We start from the raw sequence: 23,606 nt of genomic DNA, 5'->3' as shown, positions 1-23,606 counted from the left end.
AAATGGTGGCACTGGAGGTCCTCTGTCTTGGTCCTCCTTTTCTCCTCCTGACATCCCCCCGTTTCTCTTTCTCTCCTGCAGCAAAAGGTTGTCCGCTACTTCCCCACGGAGCGGGGCCAGCCCATGGTCCACGGCCTCCTCACCCTGGTCCTCACCAGCGTGAAAGCCACCCCGACGCACGTGGAACGCATGATCACGCTGCAGTTCCGAGACCAGAGCTTGAAGCGCACCGTTATCCACCTCCAGTTCTCCTCCTGGCCAGAGCTGTATGTGAATTTTGTCCCACGCGAGGAGGGCGCTGGGGAGAGGCTGAGGCTGAGGGGTGGGCCTGGCTGTGCCTCGCTTGCCTGGCCCAGCCAGAGCTGTGCTTCTCAAACTTGGGTCGCCAGCTGTTGTTGGACTACGACTCCCATCATCCCTAGCTAGCAGGGCCAGGGATGATGGGAGTTGTAGTCCAACAATGTCACGGACTGGTTGGACACAGGGGGATGGTGGGAGGAACCAGCTGGGGAGGCTCAGAGCCTAGGGAGTGGTGGCGGGACGACCATGAGTGGTCCGTGCCAAAAGCTGAAGGGGTAATAATAATAATAATAATAATAATAATAATAATAATAATAATAATTTATTATTTATACCCCGCCCATCTGGCAGGGCTTCCCCAGCCACTCTGGGCGGCTTCCAAAAGAATATTAAAATACATCAAACATTAAAAGCTTCCCTAAACAGGGCTGCCTTCAGATGTAACAGGGCATAGTGAGCGGGGAGAGTCTGTGAGAGAGAGAAGTCCAGAATTGGAGGCCGAAGCTGAAGCAGGAGGGTGGGAAGAGAGAGGCAGAAATGAGTCGGGCTGGTGGAGAGTCACGGGTGTCTCCCACTTCTGCTGTGACAAGCTCCCCTTCTCTGCTTGTCTCCCAGGGGAGGCATAAGGTGGGAGAAGCAAAGGCCAGGTGCACTGGCATAGTCTCAGATTGCTTGGGAACAGCCCTGGAGAGCAGGAGATTTTGGCAGCTATGTTGTGGTGGGGATTTTCTGTCTCTCCAATTGCTTCATGGGGGCCAGACCTACCGGAGGTGGACTTTTCTTTTTTCTTTTTATTAGATAATACAAAAGAATACAAAGGAAAAAAGGAACAGAAAACCTACAATAAACAAATAAACAGATGTAAATCAAAAATATACAGAAATATTCGACAGTACATAAATGACACCCTACCCGTGACTCCCCTCCACTGTGTCTCGATTTCTTTATGTGTTATATTAAATATTAGCATTGCATTCCTTAGATGGTACACCTCTTATATCCAATTCCAAATATCTCCCTCTCATATACTCTACAACCTTAATCTATGCATATCAACATATTCTTTTTTGAACAGTGTTTTTCCATGTGTTCTTTGAAGCATTGCCACTCTAGTTTTAATTTTTGGTTTGACCTGTAATCTTACGTCTGCTGTTAGTTTTGCAAACGGTACATATTCACTCATTTTACATATCCAATCATTCTTGGAAGGGATTGTTTCAGCTTTCCATTTACAGTGGTGTCCCGCAAGACGAACGCCTCGCAAGACGGAAAACTCGCTAGACGAAAGGGTTTTCCGTTTTGGAGGTGCTTCGCAAAACGAATTTCCTATGGGCTTGCTTCGCAAGACGAAAATGTCTTGCGAGTTCCTGCGGTTCCCCCCCCCCTTTCCCCCCCCTTTTCTAAGCCGCTTATCCGCTAAGCCGCTAAAAGCCACTAAGCCGCTAATAGCGCTAATCCGCTAAGCCGTCAATGGGCTTGCTTTGCAAGACGAAGAAACCGCTAGACGAAGAGAATCGCGGAACGGATTCTTTTCGTCTTGCGAGACACCACTGTACTCATTAGGCCTGGTGCTCCTGTGCAGGTCCTGTTTTTGCTAATAAGACGTTAACTCCAACTTGCAAGGCATGATTTACTGCTGGCTGGCTCCTGCAAATGACAGCCAGGGACCCAAGTTTAGGAAAGACTGAACTAGAGGAACAGGGATCATCCGGGAAGGTGGCGGAGGAGCTGGCAAGCGGCAGAAAAATCCTTTTTGCAAAGATGCTTGCTTCATATTCTCTCTCTCTCTCTCTCTCTCTCTCCTTCCTTCCTTCCTTCCTTCCTTCCTTCAGTGGCCTCCCGGACAGCAAAGGGGACCTGCTTCGCTTCATTCAGGAGGTGCACAGCCATTACCTCCACCAGCGGCCGCTGCACACCCCCATCGTCGTCCATTGCAGGTGAGTAACAGCCAGACTTGGAAAGCAGACTCAGAGCCTTGCAGTGCGTCAGACCAATAACCCGCCGATCCCAAAAGTGGCAGCTGTGGGGCCCCTCTGCCACGATGGCTTCGTTGCCAGCGGCTCTGTACTGTTGCCTGTGCCCTGGCACCTGATAATTGGAACCGGAGTGCCTTAAAAAGCAGTACAGTGGTACTTCAGGTTAAGTACTTAATTCGTTCTGGAGGTCTGTACTTAACCTGAAACTGTTCTTAACCTGAAGCACCACTTTAGCTAATGGTGTCGTCTTCTGCTGCTGCGCCGCCGGAGCACGATTTCTGTTCTCAACCTGAAGCAAAGTTCTTAACCTGAAGCACTATTTCTGTGTTAGCAGAGTCATTAACCTGAAGCATATGTAACCCGAGGTACCACTGTATAGAAAAGGATATTGTAGGGTTGGAAAAGGTTTCAGTAAAGGGTGAGCAAAACAATCAAGGGACTAGAGGAACAATTGCAGCTCTTGGGACTTTCTAGAGCAGTGGTTCTCAACCTGCGGGTCCCCAGATGTTGTTGGACTACAACTCCCATCATCCCTGAGCTCTAGCCTTGCTAGCTAGGGGTGATGGGAGTTGTAGTTCAACAACATGGCTGAGAAAGGCTGTTGTAGAGGAAAGGCAGAAAGAGGCAACACGATAAGACGTTTGTAAAAATTATGCCCTGCATGGAGAAAGTCCAGAGTTTCTCAAACTTGGGTCTGTAGCTGTTGCTGGACTTGTTCATCTTCTGTTCATCTTCTGCACCTTGTTCATCTTCTCCATCCCCCACAGCTCTGGCGTGGGCCGAACCGGTGCCTTCTGCCTCTTGTACGCCGCCATGCAGGAAGTGGAGGCCGGCAACAGCATCCCGGACTTGCCCCAGCTGGTGAAGAAGATCCGCCAGCAGAGGAAGCACATGCTTCAGGAGAAGGTAGGGGGCATGGGGTGTGGGTGGAGCCGCAGTGGGTGGCGCTCATGAGCCTTGGGTCACCTAAAAGATCTTGGCTGGGTGCTAAGACCCTTGGGTGTGAACCTTGTCCTGGTCGCTTGCTAACACGAGAGGGAGCCTTTTCTGTGGCCGTTCCCATATTGGCAATTCCCTCCCAAGAGAGGTCTGACTGGCTCCCTCCTTGTGATCTTTCCCCCAAGTAGGTTTAAGACCTCCCTATTTAGAAAGACCTTCAAAAACAAGTGCGGACCATCTAGACAACTGGCCTGCAATTGGTCTCTCGATTGCTGGCTCTGAATGTGTTTTATTGTGCTATAAAGGTAAAGGTAAAGGGACCCCTGACCATTAGGTCCAGTCGTGGACGACTCTGGGGTTGCGGCGCTCATTTCGCTTTATTGGCCGAGGGAGCCGGCATACAGCTTCCGGGTCATGTGGCCAGCATGACTAAGCCGCTTCTGGCGAACCAGAGCAGCGCACCGAAATGCCATTTACCTTCCCGCCGGAGTGGTACCTATTTATCTACTTGCACTTGGACGTGCTTTTGAATTGCTACGTTGGCAGGAGCAGGGACCAAGCAACGGGAGCTCACCCCGTCGCGGGGATTCGAACCGCCGACCTTCTGATTGGCAAGTCCTAGGCTTTGTGGTTTAACTCACAGCACCACCCGTGTCCCAGTAGGTTTAAGACCTCCCTATTTAGACAGACAGGGACGCAGGTGGCGCTGTGGGTTAAAGCCTCAGCGCCTAGGACTTGCCGATCGAAAGGTCGGCGGTTCGAATCCCTGCGGCGGGGTGCGCTCCCGCTGCTCGGTCCCAGCGCCTGCCAACCTAGCAGTTCGAAAGCACCTCCGGGTGCAAGTAGATAAATAGGGACCGCTTACCAGCGGGAAGGTAAACGGCGTTTCCGTGTGCGGCTCTGGCTCGCCAGAGCAGCGATGTCACGCTGGCCACGTGACCCAGAAGTGTCTCCAGACAGCGCTGGCCCCTGGCCTCTTAAGTGAGATGGGCGCACAACCCCAGAGTCTGTCAAGACTGGCCCCTACGGGCAGGGGTACCTTTACCTTTACCTTTATTTAGACAGACCTTCAAAAACAAGTGCGGACCATGTTGACAACCGGCCTGCAATTGGTCTCTCAACTGCTGGCTCTCAATGTGTTGTATTGTGCGTTAAACCACTCTTTTTAACTGGTTTTGCATTTTACAATGATGTTTCTCATGGAATTGGGGAACGGTAGCATCGGACCAGGGACCCAAAAGTTCATCCAGCCCAACGCCTTGCAATGAGGCTTTTTCCGAATGCCGTAAGCCGCCTTGAGAAAAAGGCGGGATCCAAATGCATTTAGGTGAATTGTCTGGCCCTCAATCCTGGCTGCTCCTCCTCCTCCAGCTCCACCTCAAGTTCTGCTACGAGTCTCTCCTGAAGCATGCCAAGCAGGTGCTGCAGAGACACGGGGTCACGGCGCCCTCCGCCAGTAAGCCTGCCAGCAGCGCTGCCCAGAAGGTAAGGTGCATCCGAGGGCAGGCGTGGGTGGAGAGTCCTTCCGCTAGCAGAGAAACAGGAGTGGGGTGGCAAAATGTCATTGGAGAACGTTTAAAGAGGTTTCTAGCCATGTGCAGAGCGCCGTTCCTTTGCTCCTGTGCCCTCGCAGCTGTCTCTCCTGTATCTGGGATGACTTGGGCATAGTGCTCTCTCTCAGAAAAATCTCACTTGGGCTCAGCAGCCCTCCCTGCCATTTTGAAAGCCCACGTTTGGTCAATGGTTGGGACTTTTAAATGGTGGGAGAGGCTGTCTTACCAAATGCATCCCATGACACGAGAAATGGCATCTCTTTTTAGAAGACAGACTGGAAATAATAATAATAATAATTTCTTATTTGTACCCTGCCCATCTGTCTGGGTTTCCCCAGCCACTCTGGGCAGCTTCCAACAAAGATTAAGAATACATTAAAATGTCACACATTAAAAACTTCCCTGAACAGGGCTCCCTTCAGATGTCTTCTTACATGTCAGGTAGTTTTTCTCTTTGACATCTGGTAGGAGGGCGTTCCACAGGGCGGGTGCCACTACCAAGAAGGCCCTCTGCCTGGTTCCCTGTAACTTGGCTTCTCACAGTGACAGAACCACCAGAAGGCCCTTGGCGCTGGACCTCAGTGTCCAGGCTGAACGATGGGGGTGGAGACGCTCCTTCAGGTATACTGGGCCGAGGCCGTTTAGGGCTTTAAAGGTCAGCGCCAACACTTTGAATTGTGCTCGGAAACGTACTGGGAGCCAATGTAGGTCTTTCAAGACCGGTGTTATGTGGTCTCGGTGGCCGCCCCCAGTCACCAGTCATTGCATTCACTTTCGTTGCTTTATATTTTGTGCATTTTTAATGCACAGCGTGAATGCAACTTGTGTGAGGGCTACGTGCCCAGAAGTTGCGTGTAAAGGCAAACTCGCACTGTCAGAATGATGCAAAGGCTGAGAGCTTAAAAGCGCTTTCTGCAGTGAGAAAACCCTCCGCAGAGCTTCCAGGCTCTGGAGTCCCCTTGCAAACTCAGTAAGCAAGGCTGTCCTTCTCTCCCCATTTATTTCCTCTCCAATGAGGCATTTGGCCGATTGATACACAATGCCTTTTTAAAACGTGCTGCGGGAGAGGGCTTTTGGGTTTGTTCTGTTCATATTTTTATTATGCATTTTGTGGGGTTTTTTATTGTAATTTTTATATTGTGAACTGCCCTGAGATCTACAGGTGTAGGGCGGCGTACACATTTGATAAATAATATTATTTATTGGCCATCTGCATGAAGCTGCTATCGTGCAAGTAAAATCAGCATTGTGATCCTACTGTATTTTAAGTCGCCATAACCTGCCCTGGGACCTTAGGGTGAAAGACAGGTGAATAATAATAATTTTATTAGTTGCACCCCCCCCCCCTCGGACTGGGTTGCCCCAACCACTCTGGGGCCTAGCTGTCAACTTTCCCCTTTTCTTGCGAAGAATCCTATTCAGAATAAGGGAATTTCCGTTTAAAAATGGGAAATGTAATCTTTGGGCATCTCCCCACAGATATAAAGGCCTTGTGAAGGGATGCTTGCTGCACCCACTAAGCTGCTCTTCCTTTCCCTCTAGCCCTATATCCACCAGGACCCCCAGGATCTGGTCCTGGGTGCCGACATGCCCATCAGCTCCATCCAGGCCACCATCGCCAAGCTCAGCATCAGACCTCCCTTGGGAGGGGCAGAGCCCTCGTCCGCCAATGGGCAGCAGCTGGAGCCCCTGCCCTTGGCCGTCCCAGCGCCCCCTGCCGGCCCCCCTCAGACCACCTTTGCAGATCTCGGCTGCCCCGTTGCCAGCACAGAACCGGCCCCCGCGCTCTCCCCGCCAGCCACCCCTGCCCCAGCGGCGCCCGAGGCCGCTGGATGCTGCGCGGCCGAGAACAGCAACCATCTGGAAGAGGGGAGTCAGGAAGAGAGCGAAGTCCGGCCGGCGCCTCCTGCCGCAGAGCCCTCCGCCGCTCTGGCCCCGTCCTCCTCATCCCTGGAGCTCCTGGCCTCGCTGACCCCCGAGGCCTTCACGCTGGACAGCAGCCTCAAGGGCAGGCACAAGGTCAGCAAGCAGAGCTTCCTCCAGCCCCAGAACGGGGAAGGCCTTCGCGGCACCCGCCCCAGCGACGACCCCCTCAGCATGCTTGACCCGCTGTGGACACTCAACAAGACATGAGAAGAAGGCGGGCATCACACTGACCCGAGACTCTGCTGCTGCTGCTGCTGCTAATGCCACCACCGATGCATTTTGAGGACTACAAACTTGGGAGGGCGAGGGAGGAAAGGTGGCTGGTTCGCACTCTCCTCAGCATGCAGCTTTTCCAGCTCGAGACTGGCCACAGCCAGGAAGCCTCTGCTGCGCCAGGAGCCACGCAGTGCCCACTCGACTCGCGTCCTTTCCCCCCCTCTCCCGCCACTTCAGTTTCCCATCGGCTGTGTCTGAACGGCTGGAGGCGTGCAGGAGGATTTTTCTGAGCCAACGGTTGTTCCTTTCTTCCACTTTGTGCCTGCCTCCAAGTGCCATGGGAAGGAAGGAATCTGTAAGTTGGCCTTTGGAGGGGCACGAATCAAGGGAGGCGGTTTGGACAGAGCCCGGGACGTGTGGTTTAATTTTCACTGCGGACGTAGGTGGTTACTCAGCTGGAGAAGCCCCCCGAGGTGATTTTCCGGACCAGAGGAAGGTTTTGAAACACAGCCAAGGTAACCTTGTCCTAGGTGGACTAGTTCCAGGCATCTTCAGCTAATGGGCTTCAAACCCCCCCACCCCCACCCCCCGCCACCCTTGGTGTTCCCAAGGCTTTGAGATGTAGCACTTCAGGCCTCCTACGTCCTCCTCTGCTCCTTAAACTGCCTCTGGCAAGACTCCCTTTTGCTCCTGTCTACTGACTTCCACTCTGAATGGGGTATCCAAGACCCAACCAACCCCCTTTGAGCTGGCGAGAGCCCATTTGGGACCAAGCAGCTACGTTTGATCAGCTTGCATGAAAGGTGCGTGGAGTGTCTTTTTAGCTGCTAGGTGAAGGTGCAGGAGACGTGCTTTCTCAGCAGCCTCCAAAGCTGCTCCCATGTCTTGCCGGCTCCACCTTCCGTTTCTTGTTTGGCCAGGCCGGTTGCGTTTTGTTGCCCTTACATTCCAGCTAGGGATCCCTGTCTTGGAATTAGCTCAGAGGACGTGTCAAGTCACCCAGCAGCCTTGAAGTGGTGATTGACAAGACTGAGCTGTTCCAAACAGTTCACCAAAAACACAGAAGTCCCTTTATGTGGTTAATTTGGATCATCATCAGTGTGCCTGATGGTCTTTTACAAAGGGGCAAGAGCTCTGCCTTCTGTGCCCAAAAGACAGGCGATGGCATCAAACATAAGGAGTAACCCTGCAGCACTATGAGGTATGGGCAGTAAAGGAGGACTGTATGTTAACTGAGCCAACTTGGGTCCTTGCAGTGGTGTGCTTCCTTAACAATGCCGCCCAACTGTGGCCATATGAAGGCAGATCACTAAATGAATGGGAATGCTTAAATGTCCATTTCCCCCCTAAGCATTTGCTCTTTCCATCAGCTCCCTCAGTTTAAAGGACGATCTTCATGAAGGCAGGAAGGTTAAGGTGGGAGAGAGGGGCCAGGTCTTGGTGAGTTTCTGGGTTGTTTTTTGCTTTGTACAAATGTAACATTGTCGTCATGTTTCGACTTACTCTGTAATTTAGAACCAACTTTTTTCAGCTCTTTGCTACTAAAATAAATAAACGGGAGCATTGCAGATGGATCCACTGTTAGATTTTTGTCAAAAGCAGCAGAGGCGGCTGCATTTCAATTTGCAAGTATCCAAATACAGCAAAATGAGTTGTGTAACTTTTTGGCGCCAAGATAATTCATTTGCAGAAGTGTTTTATGATTGAGAAGTTTTGGGGGGGGTGGGGGTTGAGCAGCTGCTGGGCCTTAAGATATATTAGCAGCATGCAATAGAAAGCAATGCCTTTTCTCTCGTATCTTATTTTGGTTTGGTTTTTTTTTTTTAAAAAAAAAACAAAACTAAGTTGCCCACAAACATTGTATGCAAGGTATACCACTTGCTTTTTATAAGGTTTGCATTAAAGTGAGCTACACAAAGAGAACCGTTTGCTCAATAGATCATGCCAACTTCTTTAGAGTGCTTAGTCTTCATGTGAATGGTGTTCTGCTGCAGTGCAAGTGGGTTTTGTGGGGTGAGGGTAGTGTGTTCTTCACAGGTGGGGTAGAAGCAACTCCCCCAACCACTTTGTTTTGCAGACAGCCCGTGTTCGGTGCAAACGACAATGATTTGAAAACACACACACACACACACACACACACAAAACAAGCTTCTATGTCCAGTAGTCGTCTTGATTGGGGTAGATTACCTTTCCCTGCTACTCCGCAAAACACACAGGAGGCATTAAGTTAGTTCTGTTTAATGTGTCTGTCTCTGTACACATTATAAAACACAATCTGGTACAAAAGCAGCTGCCGCTGTACAGTCCAAAGGGCACAGCAGAGCTAAGGCCACCTGAGGCATGGTGTGGACATGGACAACGACCCAAGAGGAAGCAGCGGGCGCAAGGGTGCCGGGGGAGGGGTGTGCTTTGAGGCCCTGAACGGGCCTCCACTGGCCAGCGTTGCAAAGTAGTCTCTTGCCCCTGCCAAGCTTGGGGCAGTGGGACAAACAGAATACAGCAGGTTAATTCCCCCCCCCCCAGCTCCCTTGAGTAGCATACAGTGCACAGGGCTCCTACGGCAGGAGATGCTAAAGTAAAAACACCGTGAACTAGACAGTCAATTAATGGTATTACCGTTTCAAAAGCGTTGCTTGTTCCAGCAGCTCTTCCTCCATTTCTCTGTGTCTCTGCTACCTCTGTTCCTTCCCTTGCTCTTTTGCTTTCTTTCCTCCCAGAGCTGCAGCCCAGCACACCCCAAAATAAAAGTTGCACACTCTGCTGTGGATTTAGGGGAGCGCAAACAGCCTTGGGGGGTGCCGCAACTATTACACAGAATGGAAGGCGAAGGAGTTCTGAATTTTGGTGCTGCAAAGGGCACCACTGAAATTTGAGACTCCAAGGTCTGCCACTGGCCCCAAAGCTGCAGCCACGGCTGCTCTGGCAAACCGTTCATCTACAGTAGTGCCCCGCAAGACGAACGCCTCGCAAGACGGAAAACCCGCTAGACGAAAGGGTTTTCCGTTTTGGAGGCGCTTCGCGAGACGAATTTCCCTATGGGCTTGCTTCGCAAGACGAAAATGTCTTGCGAGTTCCTGCGGGGTTCCCCCCCCCTTTTCTAAGCAGCTAAGCCACTTATCAGCTGATCCGCTAAGCTGATAAGCCGCTAAAAGCCGCTAAACCGCTAAGCTGTCAATGGGCTTGCTTCGCAAGACGAAAAAACCGCTATACGAAGAGCCTCACGGAACGGATTAATTTCGTCTTGCGAGGCACCACTGTATCTCCCTCTTGGGAGCTGTGTATAAAGCAGGGATATTCTGGCAGGATGGGACATGAGAGAGGGGTGGAGACGCCCACCTCAGTGTTGGGTGCAGAAGCCAGACCCCCGCCTGCCCCCCACTTTCTCTCCACAGTACAAAGCTAGCTCTAGCCGTTGCAGAACAGCCGCCTGCAGCCCCTTCACTGGCCCAATCCAGGCTGATGCAGAGGGAGGGGACGTGAGCGGGTGGTGCAGAGGCCCACTCCCCTCAAGCTTGCATGCCGGAATAAATAACTATGTACAGCACATCAATAAATATGGCAGGTAGCACAGTATGCCTTACCCTTTCCCCTAGCAGGCCGGAGGAGGAGGCGGCTGCCACGAGGACTGTGGCATCGGTAGGACAGCTATCCCAGGGCTACTGCAGCTGGAGAGACCTCACAGGCTCTCGGTGCGCTGGCTCTTTCCCTCTAGGAAAACAGCTTCCCAAAAATCCTACCCACCCACCTCCACCTGCCCAGGGGTAGGAGTCCCACCACAGCAGCCAGCCCAGTTTTTTCTCCTTCAAAGTGTGGGGCAGAAGCAGTGCCTGCCAGAGGAGGGAGAAAGGATGGAGCTCAGAAAGGAGGAGGGTGGTGTGTGTGGAGCAACAGCCCTGAAGCAGCTGTTCCTCGCTATTGCTGCGCCTCGGGGCCACACACAAACACATCCCACCCAGCAGGAGCTCTCACGGGCATGTGCAAAGAGCTCCTGCAGCGACAGAACTTCGAGGGAGGCATTGGGCACTGCAGCCAGAGCAAAAGACTTATTGGGGATTCAGCCCCGTCCTCTCCCTTTTATAGATTGCAAGTGGGAGGTGGGGCTTTGACAGAGGGTCTTTCCCTCAGCCCACAATCTCTCAACGCTTGCTCACACCCAACCACAGCAGGGTATTCTACCTCCACAGTCCTCCGGTGCTGAGTTCTTCTTAGCTTATTGTGAGCACACAGAAAACCCCTGTTCAACCCCTGAAGATGTCAGCCCCCTTCTCTTCCACCACCGTCAAACTGCAGACCGGGGAAAGACAAAGGAACTGCTGGAAGATGAGGAGAGGCAGCTGCTCTCTCTGCTCCCCAAGAGATTGCCCTGATCCCTGCCCCTCCTAGTTAGAAATTCAGAAGGTTGGAGGGGTCTCAGTCTCGCTTCTCCAGCACTGACGGGACGTAGACCAGGCTGAGTTCGCTGCCAAAGTTACAGACGATGGCTGCGTTTTCCAGGACCAGGATCTGCCGAGCAGGCTGCGATTCATTGCTCTTGCCCAGGTAGACTGTCTGCAGGAGGTCTCCGTAGCCGATGTCCCAGAAAGAAACGCAGCCCTGGCCTCCGGTCACCAGCAGGTTGTCAGAGATCACTCCCAGGCTGGCCCCACATCCCATATCCTGTGCAGAGAGGAAATGGAAAGAGGGTGAGAAGGGGAGGTGGAGAAGAACGGAGCCTGTCGTGAGATACGTGGGGCTAATCTTTGCCATGTGTGTCCGCAGCACCAGAGGCATGGATTACAGGCAACTGCTGGTGTCAGAACACGTGTCCCAGCCACCCTCAAGGAGCTTCCTGGGTCAGGCCAATGGCCCACCTAGTCCAGCATCCTGTTCTCACAGTGGCCAACCAGCTGACTGTGAAACCGGCAAGCGGGACCCAAGCACAAGGGCATTTCTCCCCTCCTAGCATTCAGAAGCATTGCTGTCTGCAGCTGTGGAAGCAGAGCAAGGCCATCGTGGCTAGGAGCCAATGACAGCCCTCTCTTCCTTCCCTAGGCATGACTATGGCACTTGGCTCTCTTCCAACACCAGGAGCCAGACCTAAAAAACAACTAGAAGGAAAATCAAAGGAGAAATAAAGTAATAACACTACACCTATTTTTTTCAACTTAGATACATTCCGAAACAGAAAACCATCAAGACTTTAAAATGGCAATCAAAATGTGTTTCGTTCTAAATTGTAAAAAGGTAAAGGACCCCTGACAGTTAAGTCCAGTCGTGGACGACTCTGGGGTTGTGGCGCTCATCTCGCTTTACTGGCCGAGGGAGCTGATGTTTGTCGGCAGAAGTTTTTCCGGGTCATGTGGCCAGCATGACTAAGCCGCTTCTGAGGAAACCAGAGCAGCGCACAGGAACGCTGTTTACCTTCCCACCGGAGCGGTACCTATTTAGCTACTTGCACTAGTGTGCTTTCGAACTGCTAGGTTGGCAGGAACAGGGTCTGAGCAACGGGAGCTCACCCCATCGCGGGATTCAAACCGCCGACCTTCTGATCGGCAAGCCCAAGAGGCTCAGTGGTTTAGACCACAGTGCCACCCGTGTTCTAAACTGTAACACTCACTAATTTGACTTTCTGTCACATCCATGACATACTTGGGCATGCCTGAAGATTAAAAGACCGCTTTAAAAAGGTCCAAATCAGGCTTTCTCGAAGCTACCAACATGAGTCTGACCAAACTGCGGGAGACAGTGGAAGACAGGAGTGCCTGGCGCGCTCTGGTCCATGGGGTTACAAAGAGTCGGACACAACAACAACAAACCAGGTTTCCTCAATTTCGGCCCTCCAGATGTTTTGGGGCTACAACTCCCATGATCCCTAGCTAGCAGGACCAGTGGCCGGGGATGCTGGGAATTGTATTCTCAAAACATCTGGAGGGCCGAGGTTGAGGAAGCCTGGTCTAAACTAATCCTAAGGAGACCTGGGTATGTCTAGTGTAGAGTCTACAACTGCAGGGCTGATCCTGAAAGAACCCTAGCAGCCACTGTGAATAATCTGGCAAAGGGGAACCTGCAAGCAGGTCTCAGTGGCAAAGTTCAGTGAACAGGCACAAATATAAAGGGAGGGAACACAACTCTCCTTCCGTTAACCTGGATCTATTGCGACTACATTTTTCAGACTTTAAAGAACAGAAAAATGTCAAACAATGAACAACACTAAATACACAAAGCGCCACCGCAGGAGGAAGCTTTATTACCAATGACGTGGGTAAACCAAAAGGTCTTTGCCTGGGGCCTAAAGCATTCCACAGACAGGAGGTCACCACTGAAAAGGCCACTCTCTGCACCCTACTCAAGTGGAGCACCCACAGAAGGGGCCCTGATGAAGACCAGCAGGGTCTGGGATGCTTCATGCAGGGAGAGGTGGTCCTTGAGATATTGTGGTCGTAAGCCACAAGGGGCTTTAAAGGTCAAAACCAGCATTTGGATCTGAACCCATGAACTACTACACAGCCAGTTTAGTCAGGCCAGAACTGGTGTAATATGCTCAGACCTTCTGGTCTCAGTTAATAGTCTGGCTGCTGAATCCTGCCGTAGCTGAAAGTTTCGGAACTGTCTTCAAAAGGCAGCCCCACGTATTGCAGCCTAGACAACTGGAGCGAAGTTATCCCTGCCTACACAGGGTTGCAGTTGAGCCACCAGCTGAAACTGATGGAAGAACTTTGTGCAGCTGAGGCCACTTGTGTTTCGAGCGACAGAAGCAGACCCAGAAGTGCCCCATGCTGCACACCTCATGCTAAGGGGGAAGCCAGTCTAGGGACCCAACCACGAGCAGTGCCTTGTCTCAGCTTCAATATCTTATGGTCCATAAACAGCAACACCCTAGAGGTCCCGGGCTCTAAGGAAGTCAGATTAGCCTCAACCAGAGCCAGGGCCTTCTCAACACTGGCTCCGGCCTGGTGGAACGCTCTGTCTCATGAGACCAGGGCCCTGCAGGATCTGATTTCTTTCCGCAGGGCTGTAAGAGTTGTTCCACCTCGCCTTTGGCTTGGAGTCAATTTGATTCCCTCCCCCTTTCTTGTTTCCTTTCTCCTCCTGTGATGAGGCTGCATTTTAATGTTTTAATGTTGTATTTTAACCTGGTTTTTAAGTTGTATTTCAATCAACTTGTTTTTATTACTGGTTGCTAGCCACCCGGAGCCCGGTCTTGGCTGGGGAGGGCAGGGTATAAATAAATAAATTATTATTATTATTATTATTATTATTATTATTATTATTAGCTCTCATCCAGCCTATTATAGAACAAACACCACCACAGAGCTGTGGAGAAACAGAGAAGAACGGAGAACAGCGCTGTGCGCCACCAGCGCACTGATTACTCAACACACTCCAAATCTCTGGTGATCTGGGCCATACAAAGTCTTTAAAAGGCCCTGTGCCTTGAATCTAGGTCAGAAACAAATTGGCAACAGGCAGGACCCCCATCGCAGAGCCATTAAAACTCTCCCTCGACTCATGGAAGCTTCTGTGCCATCTTCAAAGGCAGCCCCAGTCAGCGCATCACTACAGAGTGGTTGAGAGGTTGCCCTACTGGATCTCGCTGCCTCATGCAAGCAGCGCAGCCTAACTGCCACCACTGTTCTTCCCGGCAGCCCTCAGAGAGATTTAAAAAAAGCCTTGTCTGAGGAAGGGTCCCCCAGCCACACACCTGCTGAATGGAATAGTGCTTGATCCCGGAGCTTCGGTCCCAGATGCTGATGACGTCGTCCAGGCCGCTGCTGATGACGCAGGAGGTAGTGCAAGTCAAGGAGGTGACATCCCCGCGGTGGGCAAACATGTGGCTCACCCTGCTGCCCGTCAGCACATCCCAGAGGCATATGGCCCCATCCTGGCCCCCGCTGGCTAGCACCATCGTCTGAAAGGCAACAAGGGCCAAGTCACTAGGGTCCCCCAGGTCCTTCTTCCTCAGGCCTCCACCCGAAGGTGAGAGTCAGGCTGGAGAACTAACGCTGAAAGCTTCTAACAAGTTAGCGGGATGAAGATGAGCAAAGGGAGATGGGGCCCAAGCAGAGCAGAAGGAAGCCCTGCCTCGCAGAAGATGGGCAGAGGCGCACTCTTAAAGGCGTTTGCCCTCAGAAGTAAGGTAAAGGGATCCCTGACCATTAGGTCCAGTTGTGGCCGACTATGGGGTTGCGGTGCTCATCTCGCTTTATTGGCCGAGGGAGCTGGCATATACCTTCCAGGTCATGTGGCCAGCATGACTAAGCCGCTTCTAGCAAACCAGAGCAGCGTACGGAAACGCCGTTTACCTTCCTGCCACAGTGGTACCTATTTATCTACTTGGACTTTGATGTGCTTTCGAACTGCTAGGTTGGCAGGAACTGGGACTGAACAGAAGAAGAAGAAGAAGAAGAAGAAGAAGAAGAAGAAGAAGAAGAAGAAGAAGAAGAGTAGTAGTAGTAGTAGTAGTTTGGATTTGATATCCCGCCTTTCACTCCCTTTAAGGAGTCTCAAAGCGGCTAACATTCTCCTTTCCCTTCCTCCCACACAACAAACACTCTGTGAGGTGAGTGGGGCTGAGAGACTTCAAAGAAGTGTGGCTGGCCCAAGGTGACCCAGCAGCTGCAGGTGGAGGAGCGGAGACACGAACCCGGTTCCCCAGATTATGAGACTACCGCTCTTAACCACTACACCACAGGAGCTCCCCTGTCGCGGAGATTAAAACTGCCGCCCTTCTGATTGGCAAGTCCTAGGCTCTGTGGTTTAACCCACAGCGCCACCCAAACCCTCCACCAAAGCTCCCCTCTCCGTTCCAAGCATGAGCAGGAATGGCCTGAACAAATGGGGAATGCAAGGTTAGGATTCTTGCTCCATGTTTGGAGTCATGAGACTGTTGTCTACAACATGATGGTGTATGTTTTCATTCCACAGTGTGGGAAGTGATGGAGGCAGGATGTTTATGTTACTGTGTTCCGTGAAGTGGGACTCTTGTCCTTTGTTTCTTTCTCTTTGCTGTCTGATGAGAAAGAGGAAGGAGCTAAGTCAGAATGCTCCGAGTGTATTATATGTAAATAAAGTGGATTAGCCAAAATGCTGTGCTACTGAATTCTGTTACGCAAACTGCAAATACTCTGCAGATCCGTATGTGTGCTGATGCTTCTTGGTATCAGTCGCTGTGATGTTCGGGCTGAAGAAAGCTTTTGAAGCTCCTGAACGATCGACCAGGAAGAAGAGAAAATGCCAGTCGGGCATGTGTCTCTACCAGGGTCCTACACGAGAGTAGGACGATCCTAACATGCAATGCCATTGTGGAGCTGGGTCTTACAAGTGGGGCAATCCAAACGGGAGATTGAAATATTTTACATCTTAGGGTGAAATCAAGGCCATCTGTACTGTGGGCTTATTGCTAAGAGGAACCTCCAGCTAAGTGTGTTCAACTGGAATCCAGGCAAAGCTGGACCTTCCATGAATTCGTTTATTCTCAGAAGCCATTTTGGCTCTGGTACCATATGGAAAAATCATACTCCAGATGTCCAAACCGCTGAACAGGAGAGAGAGTGACTGTTCCTTGTGTGGTTTAAATCCCAAATTGTGCCCTTTCTTCTTTAACCTCAAAAAGGCACCTGTACTGATGCTGAGCAAATATGAAGATGTGTTTATAATTAAAATTTTATAGGAAAATAAAGATTGAGTGATCCTGCAAGGCCCAATTCAGAGGTTTATCAGGGGAGGCTGTCAAAACTGCATGGCTATTCTCATTCTATAGAGACTGAAAAGGTGTACTGGGCACTTGCAACCTCAGTGTTCTTCACTGCCCACCTTCAAAAAAATCCTAGTCCTCATCGTTTTGAAGGAAACACTGAAAGCATTACATAGCTTTAAGTGCCAGGCAAAAACATTCCTCTTCTTCCAGGCCTTTGGTTAAGTAAACAATCTATTGCCTTTTAAACTGGGAGGGGATTGTCTTTGTTTGTTAACATGCTATGCATTTTTGTGTTTTTATATCGTAAACTGCTCAGTGGCCCTCGGATGAAGGCTGGTTTAGAAATTTGATAAATAATGATAAATAAAAGAGGTGGGCTGGTTGGCCTTGTTTTGCCTGTTCCCCCTGCCTTTCTCCACCTGTGCCCTCCTCCTCACTCTTCTTTTGCAGCTGCAACCGTGTCCTGGGCCCTGTGAGTTCCCTCCTACCTGGTCAACGTAGACGGCTGTGATGGCTCCTGAGTGGCCCTGCAGCGTGAAGAGGCAGCAGGAATCTTCCAGGCGGTACACCTGAATGGGGAAGAAGTGGTGTCACCAGCAGTGGAAAAGAGGCCTGTGCAGGAGAAGCGCCTCTCTCTCTCTCTCTCTCTCTCTCTCTCTCTCACACACACACACACACACACACACACACACTTTATTCTCCCCACTGCAAGTGGGCAACCCCTGGCCTGTGCAGACAGAGACCTGTAAGGGGAGCTCAAGGGGCAGAAGACACACACAGGGGCTGACAGACCACATGCCTGCTCTTCCTTTGACCAAGCCTGGCATGAACAGCCACAGAAGCTGTTGGACATTGTGCTCTCAAGCACTGCTGGTTTTGGGCAAGACAAGACTGGTACATCTTTTCCCTATCTTTTCCCTCCTTGCTTGCTCCTGGGCATGTCCAGCTGCTGCCTTTTGCAGGGCTGGAGGAAAGAAACATGTACCACCTATCACCTCTCAAACGCTCACAGGCAAGCAACCAAATAATAATAATAATAATAATAATAATAATAATAATAATAATAATAATTTATTATTATTTGTAGCTTGCCCATCTGGCTGGGTCTCCCCAGCCACTCTGGGCAGCTTCCAATAAAGATTAAAAATACATTAAAATGTCACACATTAAAAACTTCCCTGAACAGGGCTGCCTTCAGATGTCTTCTAAATGTCAGGTAGTTGTTTATCTCTTTGACATCTGATGGGAGAGCATTCCACAGGGCGGGCGCCACTACCGAGAAGGCCCTCTGCCTGGTTCCCTGTAGCTTTGCTTCTCGCAATGAGGGAATCGCCAGAAGGCCCTCAGAGCTGGACCTCAGTGTCCGGGCAGAACAATGGGGGTGGAGACGCTCCTTCAGGTCTACTGGGCCGAGGCCGTTTAGGGCTTTAAAGGTCAACACCAACACTTTGAATTGTGCTCGGAAACGGGGGTGGGGGGTGGGTCAGAATGGAGAAAAGGGCACAGGAACCTAGGAAGACCCTGCTAGGTCAGGGCAATGTTCCATCTGGCCCAGCATCCTCTTCTCACAGTGACAAACGAGATGACCTAGTCCTGAAAGCAGGAATCGAGCGTTAAGAGCCCTCTCCCCTCCTGCAGTTTCTAGCAAATAGTCCTTGGAAGCATTTCTGCCTCCAGTTGCTGAAGGCACAGCACGCCAAGTACCGTATTTTTTCCGTTATAAGATGTGATTTTTCCCTCCTAAAAAGTAAGGGGAAATGTGTGTGCGTCTTATGGAGCGAATGCAGGCTGCACAGCTATCCCAGAAGCCAGAACAGCAAGAGGGATCGCTGCACAGCGCTCCCTCTCACTGTTCTAGCTTCTGGCTTAGCCCCTCAGTCCCTTCCCCCACCTCCCAGAAAAGACCCCAAGACCCACGCTCTCTTTAAAGAGCCGCGCGGAGCGTGTGTGCGGCTTTTCTCTTGGGGGCTTTTCCCCGAGGAGGGAGAAGGGCAGCCCGTCAGTGATGGGCTGCCCTTCTCCCTCGTGGGGAAAAGCCTGCAAGCGCCACACACATGCTCCACGCGGGTCGTGAAAGGAAGCGCTGAGCAGAGCCTGGGATGCATACAGGCTCTGCTCAGCGCTCCCTTTAAATAATTTTTTCCCCCTTGCATTCCCCCTCTAAAAACTAGGTGCGTCTTATGGTCAGGTGCGTCTTACGGAGCGAAAAATACGGTGGCTTGTTCTCCTCCAGTCTGCCCTCAGAAGCTTCCTCCGGGAAGTGGGAGAGCGCTCACAAAACAACACGGGCGAGCTCCATCTTGGTCAGCCTGGTTGGCCCTACCTAAAGGCACCTCCTCTTGAGCCATACACCTCAGCTGGCCCCTTGAAGGCTCCATCCCTGGCTGGCACCACCAATAAGTCATGGAACGGCAGCCAGGCCACGGGCAAGGCGTGGGCAACGTGAAAGAGAAGCCGGAACGAAGAGGTTCTGCAGCCAACGCCACCCCACTGCACATTTGCCAGCCCCCAGTTACTCACCCTTAGCGTATGATCCTGGCTCCCTGTGACCAGGCGCCCTGCTGCAGCCTTCAGGGCTGTAATGGGCTTCTGGTGAGCGCAAGTCACCGTGTGGGTCAGCTGACACGTGATGACATCGTTGCTGCTGTACATGGGAGAGGATGGGAGGCTGCTCCTGCTGGGTGTTCCTGGGGGAAAGATAATTCGGTCAGGACTCTTCCTCCTCAGGGGACAGGGGAAAGAAAGTCCTCCCTCACGCAGTACACAGATAAGCTATGGACCTCACTCCCAAAGGCAGCAGGAATGGCTGCCAACCCAGAGGGCTTCGAAAGAGGATTGGACAAATTCAAGGCTATCAAGGATTGCTCTGCTGTGTCTCCACAGGGAGATGTGGCAATGCTTTTGGAGGGGAGGGGGCTTCGTGCTCAGATCCTGTTTTCAGGTTTCCCACAGGCACCTGGTGGCCACTGTGAGAAGGGGATGCTGTGCCAGATGGGCCACTGTCCAGGGCTGCTGTTTATTAGCTGCATCTGGTATGCAGGATGAGACCCTTCCTGCCCGCAGACTGTCTCGCCAGAGTGGTGCATGCTCTGGTTATCTCCCGCTTGGATTACTGCAATGCGCTCAACGTGGGGCTACCTTTGAAGGTGACCCGGAAACTACAACTAATCCAGAATGCGGCAGCTAGACTGGAGACTGGGAGTGGCCGCCGAGACCACATAACACCGGTCTTGAAAGACCTACATTGGCTCCCAGTACGTTTCCAAGCACAATTCAAAGTGTTGGTGCTGACCTTTAAAGCCCTAAATGGCCTCGGTCCAGTATACCTGAAGGAGCATCTCCACCCCCATCGTTCTGCCTGGACACTGAGGTCCAGCTCCGAGGGCCTTCTGGCAGTTCCCTCGCTGCGAGAAGCCAAGTTACAGGGAACCAGGCAGAGGGCCTTCTCGGTAGTGGCACTTGCCCTGTGAAACTCCCTCCCATCAGATGTCAAAGAGAACAACAACTACCAGACTTTTAGAAGACATCTGAAGGGAGCCCTGTTTAGGGAAGCTTTTAATGTTTAACAGATTACTGTTATTTTTATATTTTGTTGAAAGCTGCTCAGAGTGGCTGGGAAAACCCAGTCAGATGGGTCGGATATAAATAATAATAAATTTATTATTATTATTATTAATTATTATTATTATTATTATTATTATTATTATTATTATCAATCATCATCATCATCCAGCAGGCTCTTCTTATGTTCCCAGGGAAACTCAAGGGAAAATCTATATCTATATTTCAAGGGGAAATCTATATCTATATTTTTGATAGTTTTCCACTTCTGTTTCCAAGATCCAGGTTCTTCAGGAATCTGAAGATGGAGGTTGTGTATAAAAAGAAAAACAAATTCTAACTCTGGGTGGGGAAATGGAAGGCAAAAAAAGGTTACAGTCATGTAGGTGCAGGAGGCTAGCCAGGACCTGCCGCTGGAGAGTGAATTATCTGCCAGCTCTTCCACTGTTGGATCCTGGGCAGATCCAGAGGAAAGCAGAGCAGAGAGCAGCCTGAACCTGGAGGGGCAGTGACCACAGCAGGCCAAGAAACTTCTGCTTCCACCTGGGGGATATGGGGAGCGCAACACTCACCTCTGAGCTGGGAGTGATCCAAAGAGGTGTGCGTCCTCAAGGAGTAGAAATCCAGGGAGCCATTCAGCCTAGCAGCAACAATCCTATCCAAGGGGTACAGAAGAAAAAAGAAACATGAGCACTCCCTCTTCACACAGGCCCAGCCAACATCTGTCCCCGCGGCCTGAAGCAGGGAAGAAGAAGAAGAAGAAGAAGAAGAAGAAGAAGAAGAAGAAGAGTAGTAGTATGGATTTGATATCCCGCTTTATCACTTCCCTAAGGAGTCTCGAATCCCCGCAACAGGTTGAGTTCCCGTTGCTCGGTCCCTGCTCCTGCCAATCTAGCAGTTCGAAAGCACGTCAAAGTGCAAGTAGATAAATAGGTACCGCTCCGGCGGGAAGGTAAATGGTGTTTCCGTGCACTGCTCTGGTTCGCCAGAAGCAGCTTAGTCATGCTGGCCACATGACCTGGAAGCTGTACGCCGGCTCCCTCGGCCAATAAAGCGAGATAAGTGCTGCAACCCCAGAGTCAGTCACGACTGGACCTAATGGTCAGGGGTCCCTTTACCTTTACCTAAGGAGTCTCAAAGCAGCTAACAATCTCCTTTCCCTTCCTCCCCCACAACAAACACTCTGTGAGGTGAGTGAGGCTGAGAGACTTCAGAGAAGTGTGACTAGCCCAAGGTCACCCAGCAGCTGCATGTGGAGGAGCAGGGAAGTGAACCTGGTTCACCAGATTACGAGTCCACCACTCTTAACCACTACACCACACTGGCTCTCTCTTGCCCCTGTGGGCCTTGTGCAGGTTATTGGGAGAGGGGGGCACATAAGGAAATGAGTGCACAGCTCTGGGACTGAGGAGCTGCCCTGGAAGGCACACAAGGAAGGCAATCAAAGCTACATGGACTGGCTGGCAAAGGGTGGGGAGAGGGGAGAGTCTACACATGAGACCCAAGGGTCATCACGTGCCTTGTGGAAGGCCAAGGGAGGCCTGGATACTCTGCTTGAGGGCTGACCGCAAGGAGGAGCTCCTCCTGGGTTAAGGCAGGCCGGAAGCCTCACCCTCCTGGGACCTGAGCAATATTCCTGCAGTCAGAAGAGGTGAGAAGTTGCAATCACTTGGGAAAGGCAGGCATGGTGGAGCAGCAGCAGGGGGTCAAGGCAGACTCCTAAATATAGCTGGTCCATCAGCCGGACAGGACTAACCATCAGCTACTGTGAGATGCTCTGGGGATGGAGGAGTCGGGCTGCTTACCTGCTGTTCAGGAAGACAAGGGCAGTGATGCCTGACTGGCCATCTTCGTTACTGCAATGCAGAGTGCCCTCGATGGCATCCCACACCTGCAACACGAGAGGCCAGGGGAGAGAGATGTTTTGGGATACAACTCCCACCAGCAAGCAAATAAAGAAATTGGAGGGGGGGACGGGAGAAACTTGGTTATCTTTCAGTTGTTTCTCATCCCCCGCCCACATCAGAGTCTGGAGACAGCATGCAGGCTGGGTGCGGATAGATGTTCTCGGGGGAAACTCTTGGCATATACAGTGGACGCTTGGGTTGCGAACGTGATCCGTGCGGCATGCACGTTCGCAACCTGCAGCATTCGCACCCCGCGTCTGCGCAGGTTGCGATTTGGCGCTTCTGCGCATGCACAAAGCACAATTTATTGTTCTGCGCATGCGCAACCGCCAAAATCTGGAAGTACAGTGGTGCCCCGCAAGACGAACGCCTCGCAAGACGGAAAACCCGCTAGACGAAAGGGTTTTCCGTTTTGGAGGCGCTTCGCAAAACGAATTTCCCTATGGGCTTGCTTCGCAAGACGAAAATGTCTTGCGAGTTCCTGCGGGTTTTTCCCCTTCCCCCCCCCCTTTTCCTACGCCGCTAAGCCGCTTATCAGCTGATCCGCTAAAAGCCCCTAAACCGCTAATAGCGCTAATCCGCTAAGCTGTCAATGGGCTTGCTTCGCAAGACGAAAAAACCGCTAGACGAAGAGCCTCACGGAACGGATCAATTTCGTCTTGCGAGGCACCACTGTAACCCGTTCCAGTACTTGCAGCTTTCAGTGGTCCGCCACCCAAAAAAACGCAACCTGAAGTAACCCAAGTATGACTGTACTAGTCTTTCTGATGCCAGAAGGCATTCTGCAGAACTAGGGGTATTTGGGGATGTAGGGAAAACAGAGTGACAATTCCATGCCAGGTGAGGATGGGTGTTACATGAGTTGGCCTCTGGCTCATTGGCTTCCCATTTCTCCTTGCCCTTGCTCAAGACAGATTGGGCCGTGGCACCTTCTGAGACAGAGGTGGGAACCGGATCTGGTTGGCAGGCCAGATCTACAACTGCCCCCTTCCTGCCGTGGACCCCAGGGACATCCACCTCTCAGTCACCTGATGCCAAGGGATTGCAGCCACTGCTTGAAAGCAGTGTTCGAAATTAGGCACATTTTGTACCTGACTATTGGCCACTTGTGACCAAGAGAAGATGCCTTTAAGTTCTCTAATTCTTAACCTAAATAAATAAAGACTTTAGAGCTGGCTTGCCCCAAAACAGCAACTACGCATTCCATTTTGGCGACTGTAACCTTGGTTTAAGGAACCATTTGTCGCCTAGCTTATATAGCTGAGTTACTAACACTGCTAGATAGCATGGGAGCAGTAAGAAATGGAGAGCCTTTAGACTGCGCTCTCAGTTCCTTCTTTTGCAGCTGTAATCGGTGGGCTTTAAGGTACAAATTCTAAAAGCACTGAACTACACTTGCAACTGGAAAGGAAGGTGCTGGAGTGCACTTAGGTTATAGTTCTGATTCTTTTCCATTTGGCTCTGTGGGTTTACAATCCCACAGCCAACAGTAGGTGGCGGAGAGGTGGGAGGGCCAAATAAGGAGCCCTGGTGGGCCTGATCGGGCCCAGGG

The 23,606-nt window shown here is 51.4% G+C and overlaps 2 protein-coding genes and 1 long non-coding RNA gene across 3 annotated transcripts in view; 2 read left to right on the top strand and 1 right to left on the bottom strand.

Annotated features, from left to right (window-relative positions):
- PTPN23 (protein tyrosine phosphatase non-receptor type 23) overlaps window positions 1-8,731 on the top strand; it is a 55,425-nt gene extending 46,694 nt beyond the window's left edge. Inside the window, exons 21-25 of the mRNA XM_079996343.1 lie at window positions 82-266; window positions 2,133-2,237; window positions 3,044-3,182; window positions 4,587-4,700; window positions 6,311-8,731. Coding sequence (XP_079852469.1) covers window positions 82-266; window positions 2,133-2,237; window positions 3,044-3,182; window positions 4,587-4,700; window positions 6,311-6,901 — 1,134 coding nt within the window. The 3' untranslated portion in view covers window positions 6,902-8,731. The remainder of the gene's footprint in view (window positions 1-81; window positions 267-2,132; window positions 2,238-3,043; window positions 3,183-4,586; window positions 4,701-6,310) is intronic.
- A 401-nt stretch (window positions 8,732-9,132) lies between these two features.
- The window catches only part of SCAP (SREBF chaperone), a 73,163-nt gene continuing 58,689 nt past the window's right edge, over window positions 9,133-23,606 (bottom strand). The window contains exons 18-23 of the mRNA XM_079996395.1: window positions 21,953-22,038; window positions 20,720-20,802; window positions 19,107-19,273; window positions 17,075-17,155; window positions 14,592-14,798; window positions 9,133-11,566 (exon numbers count right to left, since the gene is read on the bottom strand). Coding sequence (XP_079852521.1) covers window positions 11,321-11,566; window positions 14,592-14,798; window positions 17,075-17,155; window positions 19,107-19,273; window positions 20,720-20,802; window positions 21,953-22,038 — 870 coding nt within the window. The 3' untranslated portion in view covers window positions 9,133-11,320. The remainder of the gene's footprint in view (window positions 11,567-14,591; window positions 14,799-17,074; window positions 17,156-19,106; window positions 19,274-20,719; window positions 20,803-21,952; window positions 22,039-23,606) is intronic.
- LOC307199394 overlaps window positions 21,016-23,606 on the top strand; it is a 68,925-nt gene continuing 66,334 nt past the window's right edge. Inside the window, exon 1 of the long non-coding RNA XR_013831965.1 lies at window positions 21,016-21,209. This is a non-coding gene — a long non-coding RNA (uncharacterized lncRNA). The remainder of the gene's footprint in view (window positions 21,210-23,606) is intronic.

This window comes from Podarcis cretensis, assembly GCF_951804945.1.
Source record: "Podarcis cretensis genome assembly, chromosome: 12".
Classification (NCBI taxonomy): domain Eukaryota; kingdom Metazoa; phylum Chordata; class Lepidosauria; order Squamata; family Lacertidae; genus Podarcis; species Podarcis cretensis.
Note: the sequence above shows the minus strand (reverse complement) of the source record. Positions and strands in the feature narration are given on the sequence as shown.